This window comes from Bolinopsis microptera, chromosome 7 (assembly GCF_026151205.1).
Source record: "Bolinopsis microptera isolate Bmic1 chromosome 7, MBARI_Bmic_1.0, whole genome shotgun sequence".
In the NCBI taxonomy this organism is placed as follows: Eukaryota; Metazoa; Ctenophora; class Tentaculata; order Lobata; family Bolinopsidae; genus Bolinopsis; species Bolinopsis microptera.
This window is the reverse complement of record NC_087078.1, coordinates 13,975,017-13,992,103: the sequence shown is the minus strand read 5'-3', so window position 1 is coordinate 13,992,103 and position 17,087 is coordinate 13,975,017. Positions and strand designations below refer to the sequence as shown.

Below are 17,087 nucleotides of genomic sequence, written 5' to 3'. Positions count from 1 at the left end.
TCTTTTTGTTATGCTTTTCAACGGTCAACAGCGTTTTATAAAATTTATAATTTATAAATAATAATATTTTAGATTTTATAACTATTGAGACAGATCGCTGTAGTTTTTAGTTCAATCTTGAGTTTTTATCATAAATCTGAAAATTATAGAGGCTGTGCAAATATTAATAACTAAAGATACATTGCAGTTTCAACTATGGATCAAATCCATATTCTAACATAATGCATAAACCAAGGGGTACAATGTATAAAACATATTATGTAAGCCATTTTTTTGGTAATATTAGACACCCTCCCAATTCCCCACCGTAAGTCACTTTACAATTACACCTAACTATTGCGTAGAAATAGTACTGGCGTAAGCCTTAGTAATGTATACCTTATACTCTACTAGCCTTTCTAAACCCTTTTTGCTTAGCTGGCTTACGTAATACGTGTAATTGTATGTAGGACCCCTTATCATAGTTTGAAATAATCAATGAAATTGATTGATGAAATTTGTTACGTTTTATTTAATTTTTAAATTCAAGCTGTTTATATTCTTCAACACTGTCAAAACTGAAAACTGAAAACTGAAAACTGAAAACTGAAAACTGAAAACTAATTGTGACACATGCTCAAAGAATATTTGAAACAGACCTGAGCCTCCAAGGTCATCGTGCTCCAAGATTTCCCATATTTCTCAGTTTGGCAGCTCTAACTAAACACAAAAGAGTTCTCCTAGAATAGCATCATGAGATGCGAATTGGTTGTGCTAAAACCGCTATATCTACGAGTCACGACTCACGAGTATCACCCTCACCCGTTCACTTTTGTATCATGTATTTTAATTTACCATTTTAATTTATACCAAATAAACTTTATATTCGAATTTCGAAAATTTTCTGAAAGGGCCCCGACACTGTACACTGACAATTTAGGGGTCGTTCACATATTACGTAATCAGCCGAGGGGGGAGGGGGGTTTCCAAATGCTTACGGTTGATTACAGGGGGGGGGGGGGTTTTGGTAGTTGATTACGTAATCAAAATTTTCTTTTTTACCCACTAGAATAATGACAATTTGACAATATGTTAATTCAAATTCCACTCAATTTCACTCTGATAGTGATAAAATTTAGAAATTGATCGAATATCCGGCTATAATAGTAAGTAGTTTAGAAGGTGCTTGGCCGGATATCATAACAATGATTTCGGCTCATCATGATAGCATGATCAGGGTATCATGAAACGTAGAGAAAAGTGTTTTCTAGGAAAAAAGTCAAGGGGGAGGGGGGGTCAGGCCATGATTACGTAATATTGCTGTCAGGAGGGGGGTTGGGTCTTGATTACGGTTGATTACGGAAGGGGGGAGGGGGGTAAAAATTGCTAAAATATTGATTACGTAATATGTGAACGACCCCTTATGAATATCAAATCTTTCTGAATCGATGTATTTTTGAAAGCTGATTCCGAATAATATTAATATAACCCCACGCGATATACGGTAAAATACTCGTGATACCCTGATCATGCTATCATGATAGCACGATCAGGGTATCATGAAACGTAGAGAAAAGTGTTTTCTAGGAAAAAAGTCAAGGGGGAGGGGGGGTCAGGCCATGATTACGTAATATTGCTGTCAGGAGGGGGGTTGGGTCTTGATTACGGTTGATTACGGAAGGGGGGAGGGGGGTAAAAATTGCTAAAATATTGATTACGTAATATGTGAACGACCCCTTATGAATATCAAATCTTTCTGAATCGATGTATTTTTGAAAGCTGATTCCGAATAATATTAATATAACCCCACGCGATATACGGTAAAATACTCATGATACCCTGATCATGCTATCATGATAGCACGATCAGGGTATCATGAAACGTAGAGAAAAGTGTTTTCTAGGAAAAAAGTCAAGGGGGAGGGGGGGTCAGGCCATGATTACGTAATATTGCTGTCAGGAGGGGGGTTGGGTCTTGATTACGGTTGATTACGGAAGGGGGGAGGGGGGTAAAAATTGCTAAAATATTGATTACGTAATATGTGAACGACCCCTTATGAATATCAAATCTTTCTGAATCGATGTATTTTTGAAAGCTGATTCCGAATAATATTAATATAACCCCACGCGACATACGGTAAAATACTCCCTTGGTGAGATCAGGTATTATATATTGCCGAGCCCCAAGTAGGAACACAGTAAACCTACATGCCGCGAATTAATCTGTCTCGATCACGTTGCACGTGATATGAGTGAATGACAAAAGATTAAGATAGATACATGTTACGTATCCCAAATATCTTCGGCGGCGCGCGCTTCGCGCGCGAAAAGTGGCATGCAACGTATGTCAAGATTAAGACTATATAATATACGGAAGTTAGTTTAATTTCTCGTTAGAGTTATCAATAAAAGGGTTTTTATCATAGTGCATATGCTTTAGTTAGGAATTGAGTTAGGGTTATGGTTGGCGGAGACTATATCACTATAGTTGATATGACGATATGTGATAGTAAGGAGCCCAATCGCTCACGTATCTGGTATCGCGCGCATTTCTTCCGTTCAATTCAGGCGTGCTATCTAATTTAGATAGCATATAGATTCTAAAGTCTAAACCATAAACACTAAATCACTTTACATGACAGTCGATCTTCAATATTTTTTCCAAAAGGTTTTCAGTGATCAGGCATTGGCGCCCTAGCCAACTTTGAACTTAAATTCATTTTAAACATTATCGTCGTTAACAAAATAGAAATGAAAATGAGTTTTTTTGTTTTTTAATTTGGTACAAAATACGGCTTTTACTTTTACAGTTTTATTAATTCGCTCGCCCAAAAATTATCACGTGATGTTGGTTTTTACGGTTTTGCAGACGAACAAAATAGTTTACATAAACTTTAAATTAAAGTTTCAGTAAAATTGTCCGATTAAACTACCTTGTACCTAGCAATCAAATTCAAAATTTTAACCGGCATTGCCATCTGCAAAATTAATAAACAGTGAAAGAATTTTATATTCTATACACTGCATTGGTGCATCAAACGATTCACGTACTGTAGTTAGACATGCACGACAAGTTAAGTTTAGGGTTTGTCGAACTACTGAGTACGTGTACCGTGTCTTAGTGTAACGGTGATATAACTGATAACGGTGAAAATGAATTTACTACTGCACAGCTGAACGACTTTTGTTAAAAAACACACTAAAAGCAGCAGTTTCAGTTCTCCCGGAGGAGTTTTTCCGGACCATTATCATAATTTATATTCATACTGAATCTGTTTATAAATATAATTACTGCCCTGTAATTATAAACGTTAATATTCATTATTAGGATCATTGGGCCAAAAACACAGAACAATTTCAGATTCAATATGAGCTCTAAGTAAATGAAAGCGAGCAGTTTGTAATAATATAAGTTTGTACAACCCGAAAAACAGTAAGTTGTTGTTGCTAAGGTTGATATGGTTCAATTTCATTAGGTATGAGGTATGCGCATTGTTATCAGCATAAAATAGAGAACTGGTCACAATAAAGCAATAACAATTTAATCATTTATCACGTTACGTAAAGGTTATTCTCAAAATCAGTATCTTTGGCGGTAAATTCAGACCAGTCAAGTAATTATTAGTTTCAATTCAAGTGATTTTAAAGTTGATAAAAATCAGTGGTACCCACTATCAAGTATCGTATACAGGTTCAGCTAGCAGATCGTCTTTTATTTATCATTCCAGAAAGTTCTGAGGTATTTTTGAGTCAAGCAACAAGCAAAGTATCATAAATGATATTATCAAATCTTTGTCGGGAAATTTATGGTGGCTCATTCCAATATTCAAATTGCGCTTCTTTGTTTTTAGCTGCATGTCAAAGAATAATGTGAATACTGTGATCTCCAAGTCACAAGTGCATACCCATTATCCGACCGAAGTTATGACTATGAATGACGTTATATCTATAATTTCCAATATTGCAATATGCAGTTATTATATGGTTGAGAGTTTGCTGGTGTCCCCTTAGTATTAATAAATATTGTCCGATTCCTAATCATTTCTTTTGGGTGATTCCATTTAATTATAATATAAAGTGGTGGGTTTATTGTAATGTCTTTATTTTCAGAATCGGGGTATTCAAATCTATATTCGATAGTCGTCGAATACAAAAGAAAATTGGAATGTAACTTTTGATAGAAAATTTAGTATTCTTTGACTATAACTTTTGACAATAACAATCTTAATAGATTAACGTATACAGATATACTGGCACTGCACAAATGAACATTTTAAATTGCACAAAAATCAGTTATATTATAACACACCGTTGCTATCCATAATTTATTTAATGTTTTCACTTCTAAAAGTTGAAAGTATGATTCAGCAATATTTAAAAACATAACAATTCTAATAACGTAGCTAAGGTCCTAAAATACTAATTATCTAAAGCTGTATAATCGTGCTCCACGTTTATTTTTTATGCTCTTTCAGAAGGCAGGATTTGACGAATTTATCATAATTCCAAATACTGACAATTCCTGAGTCCTACTGTTAGAATCACTTCATCGATGGTAGTAGTTAACTTTATGTTCGAGCAACGCTTGCCCCGGGAGTCACCTTTATTTGCTGCAATGATTAACATATGATTAGATGATATCTAAGAAGCTGGCAAGTGGCACTGGATTAATTTGCCTTACATTTCACACGTTTTTATTCTTAGTATTAACTGAGGCGAACTGACCTGAGCTAGTTGCACTATAGAACAAAAACCGCAGAAAAGTGTCATTAACACATCTTCAGTACACGATCCCTGTAAGTGTAATGAATAAGATTTAGCAAAATTGAAAATGTCTGGGACTTTAATTAGGCGTTTTAATTATAATGTTTGCAGCATCAGTGAAAATATCGCAAACAGATCATTGCATGTAGAGTCCTGAAATTTGTCATTGTAAATGATTAAAACTCTAAAACCGTAACAGTTTTGAAGTTGAACAGTTTTACCGGCGGACGGCGGTCATATGTATTTTCAAACTCTGCAACATTTATATCAGACTGATTTTGAGAGGAAACCAGAAATTTTATTATTATATCAAGACAAGGCTAGTATAGTAATTACCATAATTCCATGCTGTTCTCTCATGGCCATTCTTGTATTTACAAAGCAGAATATGTTGACAAGAGGAACGAAGAAGAGGATAGTTCCGAGAGCACAGCTAGCAGTTCCGGCTGCCTCGGTGATTGTTCCGAACGTGTAGCAAGGAAGAAAATAGGACATCAAACCTGAGTGTTTCGAAAATTGGTTGACTCGAGTAAAGGTATATTTAACCAACTGCATATTCTGCAGTTGTGGTAAATTTTAGCTTATTCGAGTACAAAAAAATTGAAAATGGTTATAATAAGCTCAATTATATAAATATAATGAAAACTGGCCACGGGCCTAAATATTACATATCAATCAATTACAATTGATTAACATTACCAATATTAAAAACTGTCCAAAATATCTAAGAAAGTATTCTCTAGCCAAAAGGCTCAATATTTAAATGTTATTGAGCTTATTTGTTATTGCATGTGCAAACTGCAACAATTTTTGTAAATTTATAAATCAGTGCAACAACTTACATGTTCCACAGTCATCAAAACAGCCAAAAAGACCGTGTGCAAATTCACCCATTTTGTAGTTCCTTTCAAAAATAATATTGATATTTATATTTATTTATGAACGGACGTTTTATGGAAAACAATTAATATTTTATAGCGTGAAGCATACCATTGGCATTAAATTTATAAATATGAAAACTTGTTAACTGGAATTCTATTTTTAAAAGTACTATACCAAGCGCTGTCAAAACGTAAATCATTCATTACACGCGAACGAAAACACAAAACAAGGTAGTGAAAGAAGCTCGCAGGTTTTAGCGGAGTTTTAGCGCGCAGGTTTAAGCGGAGTTTTAGCGCGTCTCTGTTTAACAACATCTAGCACGTGTTTAACTTGCGCGTGGACTGCCATGCGTGGATGGAGAGTTGAGAGTGCGCACGATATACAATATATCTCCGCCAAAAGTACAAAGTACATCCAATTTGATACGTATGAAAATTGAAATATGTCTATAACTTGCTTGATTGTGCACTAAGTTGGCGTTCCTAGACCAAAATTGAACGGGGAATCATTTAAGATCACTTTCGAGGCCCATCGACAAAATCTTCCTACGCTATTGTGCTTTTTATGGAGAAATACGTCCGCTCCTACTAAATCGCTCGCCCAAATTTTAAGAAAATTCTTGTAAAAAGGCCCTTTGGGCATGAAAGTGATCAATATTGGTGTATTTTTGGACGCTGATTCCGAATCACCCCCCATGACGTAGGGTTAAAATGCTTCCCTGGAGAGCTGTGGGCAAAAAAACCCGTTTTGGTCACGTGATTTGACATACGTTGCATGCCACTTTTCGTGCGCCGCCGAAGGCTAGTAAAATACAAATTCGATTGTTTTGAGCCCGGGTTAGGGTTAGGGTTGTGGTAAGGGTAATGGTTAGCTTCGGGGTTATGGTTAGGGTTAGGGTTGGGATTAGGGTTTATGTAAAACCGTTTTTTACGGCTGCAAAACCATAAAAACCAAAGTCACGTCGGGTGAAATTTTTGGGCGGGCGAATTATAAGTAAATACGTTTAATTGACGATGTCAATTCATGGCAGCTCGGCGCGGCACAGTAGTGCATCTCGCCGATCTAGCCAGAGAAGCCTTATTAAGTGCGCGGCGCGGCACAGTAACGCATCGCGCTACAATAAATACGTCAGTAGCGTTTTTGAGCTTGTTATTATTATTCTCTTTCAAAAGTATTCCAAGTGATTTGTATAAGAGCATATAATAACTTTGTTGTTTGTATACATTACCTGGATCATGGAGACCTCAGGCTATAATCATGTTCATAAACATGATATAGAGATTCGGCGGAATGACAGGCTGAGCGCGGCCCAGTAAATCAGTAATGTTTACATTGCAAAATAATTTATCTCGATTCATCATCATGAATTGATTCACGATGTCAATCCTTCGCATTTCGCCAATCTGCATACGTGGTTGCGAGAAGCATTATTTGATGCGCGCGCGACCCAGTAGTGCATCGCGCTACAATTTACATCATACATAAACTCTAATCTCAACTCTAACCCTAGCCATAAACCCGAACGAAGCTATCCTGTTTCCCATATCCACAACCTTCTACTTTAACCATTAACCCTAATGCCTAATTGCTAATTAACCCGGCCCTAACACTAACAGTTAAGTTACTGGTAACCGGTGCTCGAGCCCTAAGTGCTCAGTAATCGAATTTGTGTTTTACAATTTACTAGCCTGTCACGTGACAAAAATATAAAATAGTTTTTTGTCCATATCTCTCTAGTGAATCATTTTTATTTTACGTCATGACATGGGATATTGATTCGAAATCAGCGTCCAAAAATTTACCAAACTACTATTAGATTACTTTTTCTTAATTGACGATGTCAATCCTTCCACCTTCGCAGCTCGGCGCGGCCGGCCCAGTAGTCAGTAGTGCATTGCGCTACAAACTTTTTTGTTTCACTTACCTGCCACCTGTGGTCAGCCTGGCCTGGGACCCTAGGCTATAATTTTCATAAACATAAAATAGAGATTCCGGATTAATGATTAAGCGGGATGACAGGCTAAGCGCCGCTCAGTAAAATGTACCCGCTCGAACTTTAAGTTTAAGGTTTTATGTTTTAGATTATTGATTACGCACGGACGGTTATATTTTTATAAATGCCTTTTGATCATGCCCAAATCACCATTACAGTAAGTCCTTGACGGATGTTACTCGTCTAAATTTCTTCGAAGTAGCGCGCGCTGCTTTTTTCTCGAAATGGCCCGATGGACGTGCTACGAAGTAGCGCGCGCCGGGCCAAACCATTAACAATGGTCAAATTTAAATAAGTCCCCAAACGGACCAATTTTGTCAACAATCAAACCTTCATAAAGTACATTCAATATTAAAGTTTAACATATGCAATATGAGAAATTTGTATATTGTATGATGATGATGAATGATTGTTTGTTTTTTTACTTGCTTACTTGGTATTTATTATGTCTTTTATTTTTATTTTAGTTTCAAACGCGATTCCAGACTCACGAGGAAAAATTTTCGCGGTCAAATCTTTGCACAGCTAAAATTACCCACATTTCGGTAGTTTTCAAATACATTATAAATATACAGTTGTCACTGTCAGTAACAAGTAATATCCTAATTTACTGCGGAGTACTTTGGGAGAAAGGAAAAAGCCGCGGTAAATCGGGGTTTACGAAAAATCAGGGTTTTGATTATTTACACTTTTACAATTACATTATGTATGTTTTTGTTAAGCCTTATTTGGGGGAAGAAATGGCCGCGGTAGATCGGGGTTAGCGGGAAATCGGGGTTTTACTGTGTACTATATATATAGAGTTAGACTGTAGACGTAGTTGTGAAATGTGATAATAACATTACAATTAACATTAACAACAATTAACAACAACATACTAACGTATTACCCATTATAGTTTATATACTCAAAAAGGCGAGTCTTCATCTAAATTTAATGTAATCTAATAAGTAATTATACTCAATGACACAATAATTGATTGAATATAATGTTAGTTGGGCTGAATATGGCTGCAGTAACAGCTCGTAATTCTTTAGGTAAGGGTGCTTCATCACTACAACAAGTAGAATTGTTTCATCACTATAAGCAGAAGCTAGTAGTTATGCTCGAGAAACCCCTGCTCCGGGACCTGCTTTTACTTGCTGCAACGATAAATGAGCTGTTATTGGACTGTTATAGATACAAAATATTTTATACAAATTTACTCGTTATTTTAACTTTAATAAAAAATTAACATTAGTACTTAAATGTAAAAATTACTGCAACGCTAAATTTTAATTTTAACCTTTCAAGAGGTTATTGATTATATTTTAAACAATTCTACGTTCAGATAGGTAAATCAAGCAGTTCGATGAAAATCATATTTAGCATTGGCAATATGAAATATTATTATTATATATATATATACTAGTACTATATATTGCAATATGAAATAAATTGCATGTTTTCCGTTTATGTGTCTTAAAATTGAACCACAATTAATAAACTTTAGACTTAATTGATTAGCATTCTATTCTTATCAAGTTATCTGACGACACGAAAGTACAAAACATCTAACCTGTGCTTCTTGCACTAGAGCACAAAGAGAACAGCAGCAAATAGCCAACAAATCGCTAACTAACGATCCCTGTAATGAGCGAGATTTAACAAAATTGAAAATTTAATTAGAATCTGAAACTTTAATTGCATATTAGGCGTTTTAATTATAATGTTGGCAGCTCATCAGTGAATATATAATTGAAGAGTGAGAAGGGAAAATGAAAAATTATGAATTATGCTGGCGGGTAATATTGGTATAACAAGATTTATAAATACTTCCATTAGCAAGGCTGGTTACCTCTATTCCATGTTGTTCCCTAATTGCCCCTCTTGTTTGAATCCAGCAGATAATATTCAGCAGAGGAATGAGGAAGAAGATACCTCCGATCAAACAAGAACTAGCGGTTCCAGCTGCCTCGGCGTTTTGTCCGAATGTTACACAGGGCACGAACCACGCGATAATACCTAAACTCAAGAAATTAATACTGGAAGATTATAATTTAAACCTCAATTTGAACAATGATCACATCCAGTAAAAAAAAATTAAACTACAAACAAACATATGGACATTCTTTAGATTGCAAGCTTATAAGATCATAAGAAAATGATAATGATTTTCCTGTGCTACAACTCACATGTTCCAAAGTCATCAAAGCAGCCCAATAGTCCGTGCGCCCAATCGCCCATTGTGTAATACTAATAGCTTTGGAAATATTATTGATTATTGACAATATATGCATGACCATGAGGATGCTTAATCAGGCCATCTTAAATTGTCAATTAATCGGTTATAAGTCTTAACTAATTATCAACAATCTAAAAAAGGTTCCCTAGCTATCCTAAGGGGTGGGACATGTTTGAACTTTGAGGTGAAATAAAACATGAGAAAAAAAACTGGACAGTAGCAAGTTAAAGAAGTTGGCGGCAACGGGCCGAAATAAAGCAGTAAACTATATTCAAAAGAGAAAGTTTCACTATGAATGGTATAAGGATCCTGTACTTAATGATAGGGATCATAAGGCTGCAGAGTGTGGATGCCTACAAGTACATATTACATATGGATATTGTATATGATATAGGGACATGGCTAGTGTAAAGTTTTACAGCGCTATATTTTGAATGCAGTAATACCGTGAAATTTTGATTTCAGTATGAAAAAGCAATTGTACTATCAGAAAGTATGGCTCGATCACCCAGTTACTTGTTCAAATTATAATTAAAATTTGCACGATCGCATTACTAATGTCTTATACTATTTACACGACCAAACGATCGTGCAAAAAATGTTCATCAAATACAAAAAATGTTCATTACAAATAACAAAGTGAATTGAGTTTAAGGATTGTTTCAAAACATATTTGATATCTTGCGTGGCATATGATACCACGAATATTTAAAATAATACTTTTTTTAAATTACAAACGACACATTACAGGAACACTACATTTACAACATACAAATTTTGCCGCACAAACGACACGGCCCTTCGATGCGGTTGCGATTCTGTTGGATTGCATTTTAATTTATAAATATAATATAAGAGCTGTAAATATTTTTCAAAATTTTGATTTTAGAAGTAAATCAACATTGCATTTACACTGAACTATACCAGCACTAACGTCTAACAATACTATCTATAATACTGGAGCTGGAAATAAAGACCACTTCACTGGAACCGACCCCTATTAACTTGAAGGTAGAATGATCCCACCTTAACACAAAGTAACGAGAAACAAAACCGTGAGTAGTTTTGAGTAACCTAACACCGGCCACCGCCTACTAATTCTAACGAAGGTTATGATCGCGTCACTGTTAGTGTTCATCACAGGTTGCTAGGGTTACCTTAACCTTAACAAATTGTGAAGGAGGGTAACACGTGTGATAAGAAGGGTTGCACGTGTCATAAAGTTCTAAAACCAGTCTTGGTTTCGAATTTCAAATATATCACCCGTTATCTGAAGAGTCTAGAAGAGAATATTGTTCCTTTACTTTTCTAGGTATAGAGGGAACTAAAAATAAGGTATTTTATAGTATGTATATTAAGGATGTTAAATAAGTCTTGCTTTTTGCCAATCTATAAGACTATAAACATACGCCGCATTAGTGCATCTATAACAATAACGCACCCTCAATATACAATTCGTCTGCAAACTTAACGGATGTAAAATACGGACGGCTGTAAAATTGCAACTGTGCACTATCAGTACATTTTCCCAAAACCCGGAGGTTGAGAGAGATAACTGGGCCGTATGAGGAGCACATCATGGTGGCGAGGGTTAAACTTGGACCGGAACACGTTACCAAGATAAGAGTTGTAATATAAGATATCGAGATTTAACTGGGGACCTCAGGCTATCATGTTCATAAATAGAATAGAGATTCGGCGGAATGACAGGCTGAGCCGCGGCCCAGTAAATCGAGATATGATATGAATGATTTGATTAATACTGGTCCATTTTTATTTTGTGGTATTTGCTGGGAGTAGATGGAAGTGGCACAGACTGTGTTAGAGATTTTACCGGCGTATCCTCTAAAATCACCTAAATTGTTCAATTTTAGGGAGGGGCACCAAAAGGGGAGGGGGGCGCCAACAGGGGGCGCTTTTTTCGGCGGGGGGGGGGGGGGGGGGGGGGCCAACAGGCAACGTTACGCCTGTATTAACACAGTATTAAACTAAGTTATTAAAATATCTTGGAAACATATAACATGGTAACAGCAGTAGCTTTTCTTATCATGAAAATATCTGGACGTTTGTGAGATAATGAATCGTGTGATAAACACGTTGTCGTTACATTCCCATAGTGATAGATAATGCTGTTTTGAAACTATCGAAGTTTTATTTTTTCTTTATTTTTAGATAGGTAGTAGGTACCTACAGGACTTAGCTTAATTTTACTTCTTCTCTGGCGGAAAGTTTTCAATATTTCTTGAAAAGATCAGGAAAATAAAGAAGCCGAGGAAATACTTCCGGATCGTGTGCATTGAGTTTTATTTGTCTAAATCATACAAAGTAAAAGTAATATTCGCAAGTTTTGATTACTGTGATGTGCTAAATATCATATGTATATTATGTCAATAAAAAACTCAATTTGGGATTATATAAACTCCCGAAAAAAAACTCTGCCAATAACAGTTGAATTCAAGATAAGAAGATATTAGATAATTATGAATAATAATTATAAATATAATTAATAAATCTAAATAACAAAGAACTGGTTTGTAACAACTACAAGTACAGGGTGTTTCAAAAGTCTTGTTAGAATGTACTTTTTTAATAACTTTTTATCCATTTGTCTAAACTTCATTGTGTAAAACGTTACTTGTAGTTTTAAGGTTTAATGGTGACTTCTGAATGTTTTACGTTACCATGACCACCATATAAGCAGCCGGAATCGGTCCCCTAGCAACCGAGGTAAAATCAAAAATATAAATTAACAGCAATTCTGATGGACAAATAAATTGCAAAATGATTCAACAGTGAATTTGCCCAGCCACCATGAATGCAGTATCTGACTGAGAATTAATTGCTGAAGAAACACCACGGCATGGAATACAGTATTTTATTGTCCGGTGCACGATGAAGCATCTATGTGTATGGTATCGGAAGCGTCACTGTCTTGCTGTTGTGCACAGTACAAATACAGCTCTATATAAAGTAGATTGATATTATACTAACTTGGGGAGTTCTAAGAAGGAGATCAGTATCGAATATCAAGAAAATTAAGAGAAAGCTTAATAATTCTCCCAAGCGATCAGCAAGGAAACTGGAACACCCTTAACCACTGTTTGGACGTTAGACAAATGGATAACAAATTATTCAAAAAGTACATCCTAACAAGACATTTGAAACACCCTGAAATTTCATTTTATATAGTTTGGTTGAAAACATGCTTTATTAAAAGACTAAACTCTAGTAAAAAGGAAATTCGCCATTCAATATCTTCAATAAGTTCTAAACACAAACATTTAGTGAGAAAAGCTAAAAAAACGAATCTATATTACTATGTAATCACAATATTATGTATATTGTCTATCCAAACAAAATCTACACCAACTTCTAATGCCGAATGTAAAACAAATTAACCTTTAAGTTAAAACTGTCGAGCACCTTGACAAATCTCTGTAGATGATTAGAAATGGTGAATATTTGTAGTTTCCTCTATAACCTTCTCGAGTTCGGACACTTATAGGTAGCCCACGAGACTTAGGATCTGGCAACGCCTCCACCTGGACCGGACTTGACTTGCTGAAAATGTGGAGTATATTTTTTAGTTTGATAAAATATTGGGTACATATGGAATGTTGATATATCATCCTTGAATACCTACTCGATGGTTTTATCCTAAAAGTTATATATTCTAAATCAAGTAAGTTAAACTAACGTACCTGTGCTTCCTGTACCAAAGCGCACAGTGGACAGCAGAAGATAGCCAGAATATCAGACACTAACGAACCCTGAGGGTAGTTGAAATTAAAGCTTATTGCAATTCAATGAATTTGTGAACAAATTTTATTTCAATTTCGGTTGGTCGGCTAAGCGATCCCATAATATACGCTGTTTTAACGATTGTTGTGGGAATCTCCTTACCTCAATTCCATGTTGTTCCCTAATTGCCCCTCTTGTTTGAAACCAGCACACAAGATTCACCAGAGGAATGAGGAACAAGATACCTCCGATTAGACAAGAACTAGCGGTTCCAGCTGCCTCCGCGTTTTGTCCGAATGTTACACAGGGTACTATCCATGCTATCAAACCTGTGGGAAAACTGATCTGAGATTGTTGAGTTTTCATAACTGTTTTATTAATAAATTTTACAGTCCTTGGTCCTAAAAGTTCACGAGGACTTTCAGAACAAAATAAGTTTGAGCATTAAAGTGAAATAATACGAAGAAAGTACTTTTTAAAAATATATATTTATCTACTCACAGGTTCCAATGTCATCCATACATCCCATAAGTCCATGTGCCCATTCACCCATAATTATAGCTAGATCTGAGAGATAATGATTTAATGTGCATACTTAAATCATTATTACTACTGTAAAACTCCTGAGCTCTGATTGATAAAATAATTTTGGGGTTCATGGGACTGGGAGCAAAAAAACGTCACACCCAGGAAATTGTCTTTTGAACTAAAAAGATAGGTTCCTTCAAAATTGATCAATACAAGAAAGTTTTAATCGAGAATATAATGAGATAGTAAAGTGACAATTATAGGCACCGAGTTAAAAATATGGCAATCTAATCATAGAATAAATCCGAAAGTAAGACCTGAGAATATTTTATTCTTTGATGGCAAAGGGACAAAAGGAAATCGCGGCATGTACAGAATCGCGTTTTTTCCCATTATTTGCGACAAATTTTATGTATAGTTTAATGTATAGTCTGTTAAAATTCGCGGTATCGCTATTTTTGGCCAAAATAATCGCGAAATCCTTTTGTCCCTGTTTGATGCGCATTGAATTTCTGGTTTCATTCCATGCTCAACTACAACTAAACACGGAAATCGTAAAAATCTCCGAAAATATAAATTAATACTGCAGTTCACACGAATTTAGATTTTCTTACTTTAGCTTTAGAACTTCAAATATGTGCTATGTACAATATTGAAGCGCTATAAATGATGCGATGAATAGTCATCACCTCTGAGGAACGTTTGCCATATATCTAGCAGGATTATTACACATACCATGTACGATGGGTTTATATTTCAATTTGGAACTACTATTTAAGAGGTGTCTCGTTAAGAGATACAGCAAAAAGGTATTACAACAAAGTGACACCTGCAAAATATAAAAATAACTCAATAATAACGTAATCAGCTGAGGGGGGGGGGGGGGGGGGGGGGTTTCCGAATGATTACGGCTGGTGTAATTTTGACACAATAGCTATATGTGTAAAACTGATTACGGAGGGGGGGGGGGGGATAAAAATGTTCCAAAAAATGATTACGAAATATGTGAACGACCCCTATACATTGAATATACTAAACGAATAAAGATATAATTCCACCATGATTCCGACTTCAGCGGAGCTTTTTAAAGTTGACGTGGATCATCACTCAAAATAATAACAAAATAATAACAATTCCCTATTTTACGGCACATTTATATTATAATCAGACGCCAACTTCAACCAGACAACTAGGAAGAGATCAATAGCTCATATGAACTGGTTGTTAACACTACCACGATACCTTTCAACTCCTAGCTGTGTTTGTCTGTCACTATCCAGCTATAAAGTGCCGACAGCTAGTAACTTTTACAGAAGTGCTGTATTAGCGTGTTTAAAATTGGTTTTAAAATGGAGAAAATGGAGAAACCAACATGTTTCCTGGCAGTAGAACACATTACACAAGGATTAAGGAACTGGCTCCGGTATTTCGTCTTAGTCGTAGTGAAGGAAAAATTATACAATAAACGGAATAAAATATTCCACAATCTCATCATTGTAGCTCGATAAACACCCAGCATAGTGCTAAGAGGGGGGCACAGGGGGGGGGGGGGGGGCTACGACGGGGGGGGGGGGGTTACGAGGGCATTACTTTTCTATTCTAAGAATTGTACAGTCTGAAAGGGAAAATCATCACGATTATATGTGCACATATACTCTTATACTCTTATATCATTATCAATACTAGCAGGATCCCGTCTAACCCTAAAGCGGTGTCAAGACTCGAGACACTAAAATAATTATTACCTATTTAATTCGCGTTTTTGACACCACTTGGGAGTCCAAATTTTGGGCACTAAAATTCTTATTCCTTGGCCAATTTTTTATTTTTTCATGCTAATTTGAAGGCCATTAAGCATTGACCAGTAAAAAATTTCAGTTGTAAATCTTTTACGGTTTTTGCGGAAAGTCGCGACAAAGTTGATGCCGTGGTGTCAGTAAAATGGCACGGATCCATATTGATATAGATATCGTCTCGCCTTATATATAGTAAGATGTGTACTACTACTAGTACTACAGTTCACACAATCCACGGTATACAGACGGACGGCGTGTTTACCTTCATGAATCAAGGTGTAAAGAAAAATGGTTTAGTTAATAAATGCATAAGTTAATAGCACCAAAAGAAAAAGCTTATAAACCAGTAGCTAAGACGTTAATAACACTAACTATTTACTTCGCACCTCGATTAGAACTATGAATAAAATATTATAAAAAATATCATTAAAAAAATAAGAATAAAATATTATTTAAAAAATATATTATTAAAAATATATAACAAACTTGCAGATGAATGGAGCTAAACTCAGGTGTAAGATGTAATAAAGTTACACGTAACTAAGTTAGTCTGAGGAGGCCTAACTCAATACCTCGCGTCCTGTGTGATGCGTTTTTCTTGTCTCATATATCTTTTTCGAATCACCGCACATGACAGGGTTAAAATGCCAACCTGGCCAGTTACCGGGGAAATACTGTTTCGATGGCCATATAAGGAATTGGGTCTTATTTATCGTTAGGATTTTAGCGTAGGCGCTTAGTTAGGGATTGGGTAAGGGTTAAGGTTGGATCAGAGCCAGAGGGTTACGGTTTTCAATTGTCCCTCAGGGCCATGTAGAGAACGTGTTTAAGTAAGTCACGTGAGTGTATTGTGATTAATCATCATCCAAAGATATCAGAACTTCGAAAGTATCAAACAAATTAAGCACACAACCAACAACCGCATTAGAGTTACTCACACGAAGAAGGAAGTAAAAATAAAATTCTTATATGGCGAATGGCCACCACCTATTATAATGCTATTATTTATAGCTGCTTCACAGGCACAAGACACATCCCCCATAATATTTTAGATCACTCCGCGTCAGTGGTAATTTAATAATTTTAAGCTATATAATCAAGGTTTTGGTTAACTCATGATGAATTAGGATACCAAACAAAAGGAGATTACTCAAATTTAACACAAATGAAATTAAAGCCAC

The 17,087-nt window shown here is 35.7% G+C and overlaps 2 protein-coding genes across 4 annotated transcripts; both read right to left on the bottom strand.

Moving 5' to 3' along the window:
• Positions 1 to 4,146: 4,146 nt before the first annotated feature.
• Positions 4,147 to 5,657, bottom strand: LOC134818461 (uncharacterized). Its single transcript, XM_063828030.1, has 4 exons — positions 5,585 to 5,657; positions 5,079 to 5,242; positions 4,704 to 4,772; positions 4,147 to 4,588 (listed from the first exon to the last, which is right to left on the bottom strand). The coding sequence occupies exons 1-4, from the start codon at positions 5,634 to 5,636 to the stop codon at positions 4,547 to 4,549; spliced, it is 327 nt and encodes a 108-aa protein (XP_063684100.1). The 5' UTR covers positions 5,637 to 5,657; the 3' UTR covers positions 4,147 to 4,546.
• Positions 5,658 to 8,545: 2,888 nt separating this feature from the next.
• LOC134817934 (uncharacterized) lies at positions 8,546 to 14,145 on the bottom strand. 3 transcript variants are annotated; one of them, XM_063827308.1, is made up of 5 exons: positions 14,084 to 14,145; positions 13,745 to 13,911; positions 13,572 to 13,611; positions 9,176 to 9,204; positions 8,546 to 8,759 (listed from the first exon to the last, which is right to left on the bottom strand). In XM_063827308.1, the coding sequence occupies exons 1-5, from the start codon at positions 14,133 to 14,135 to the stop codon at positions 8,718 to 8,720; spliced, it is 330 nt and encodes a 109-aa protein (XP_063683378.1). In that variant the 5' UTR covers positions 14,136 to 14,145; the 3' UTR covers positions 8,546 to 8,717. The 3 variants fall into 3 exon arrangements, with proteins under 3 accessions (XP_063683378.1, XP_063683376.1, XP_063683377.1); XM_063827306.1 differs by lacking the exons at positions 13,572 to 13,611; positions 13,745 to 13,911; positions 14,084 to 14,145 and adding exons at positions 9,455 to 9,621; positions 9,792 to 9,861 and having other exon boundaries at positions 9,176 to 9,244; XM_063827307.1 differs by lacking the exons at positions 8,546 to 8,759; positions 9,176 to 9,204 and adding an exon at positions 12,179 to 13,402 and having other exon boundaries at positions 13,543 to 13,611.
• Between the last annotated feature and the right edge of the window lie 2,942 nt (positions 14,146 to 17,087).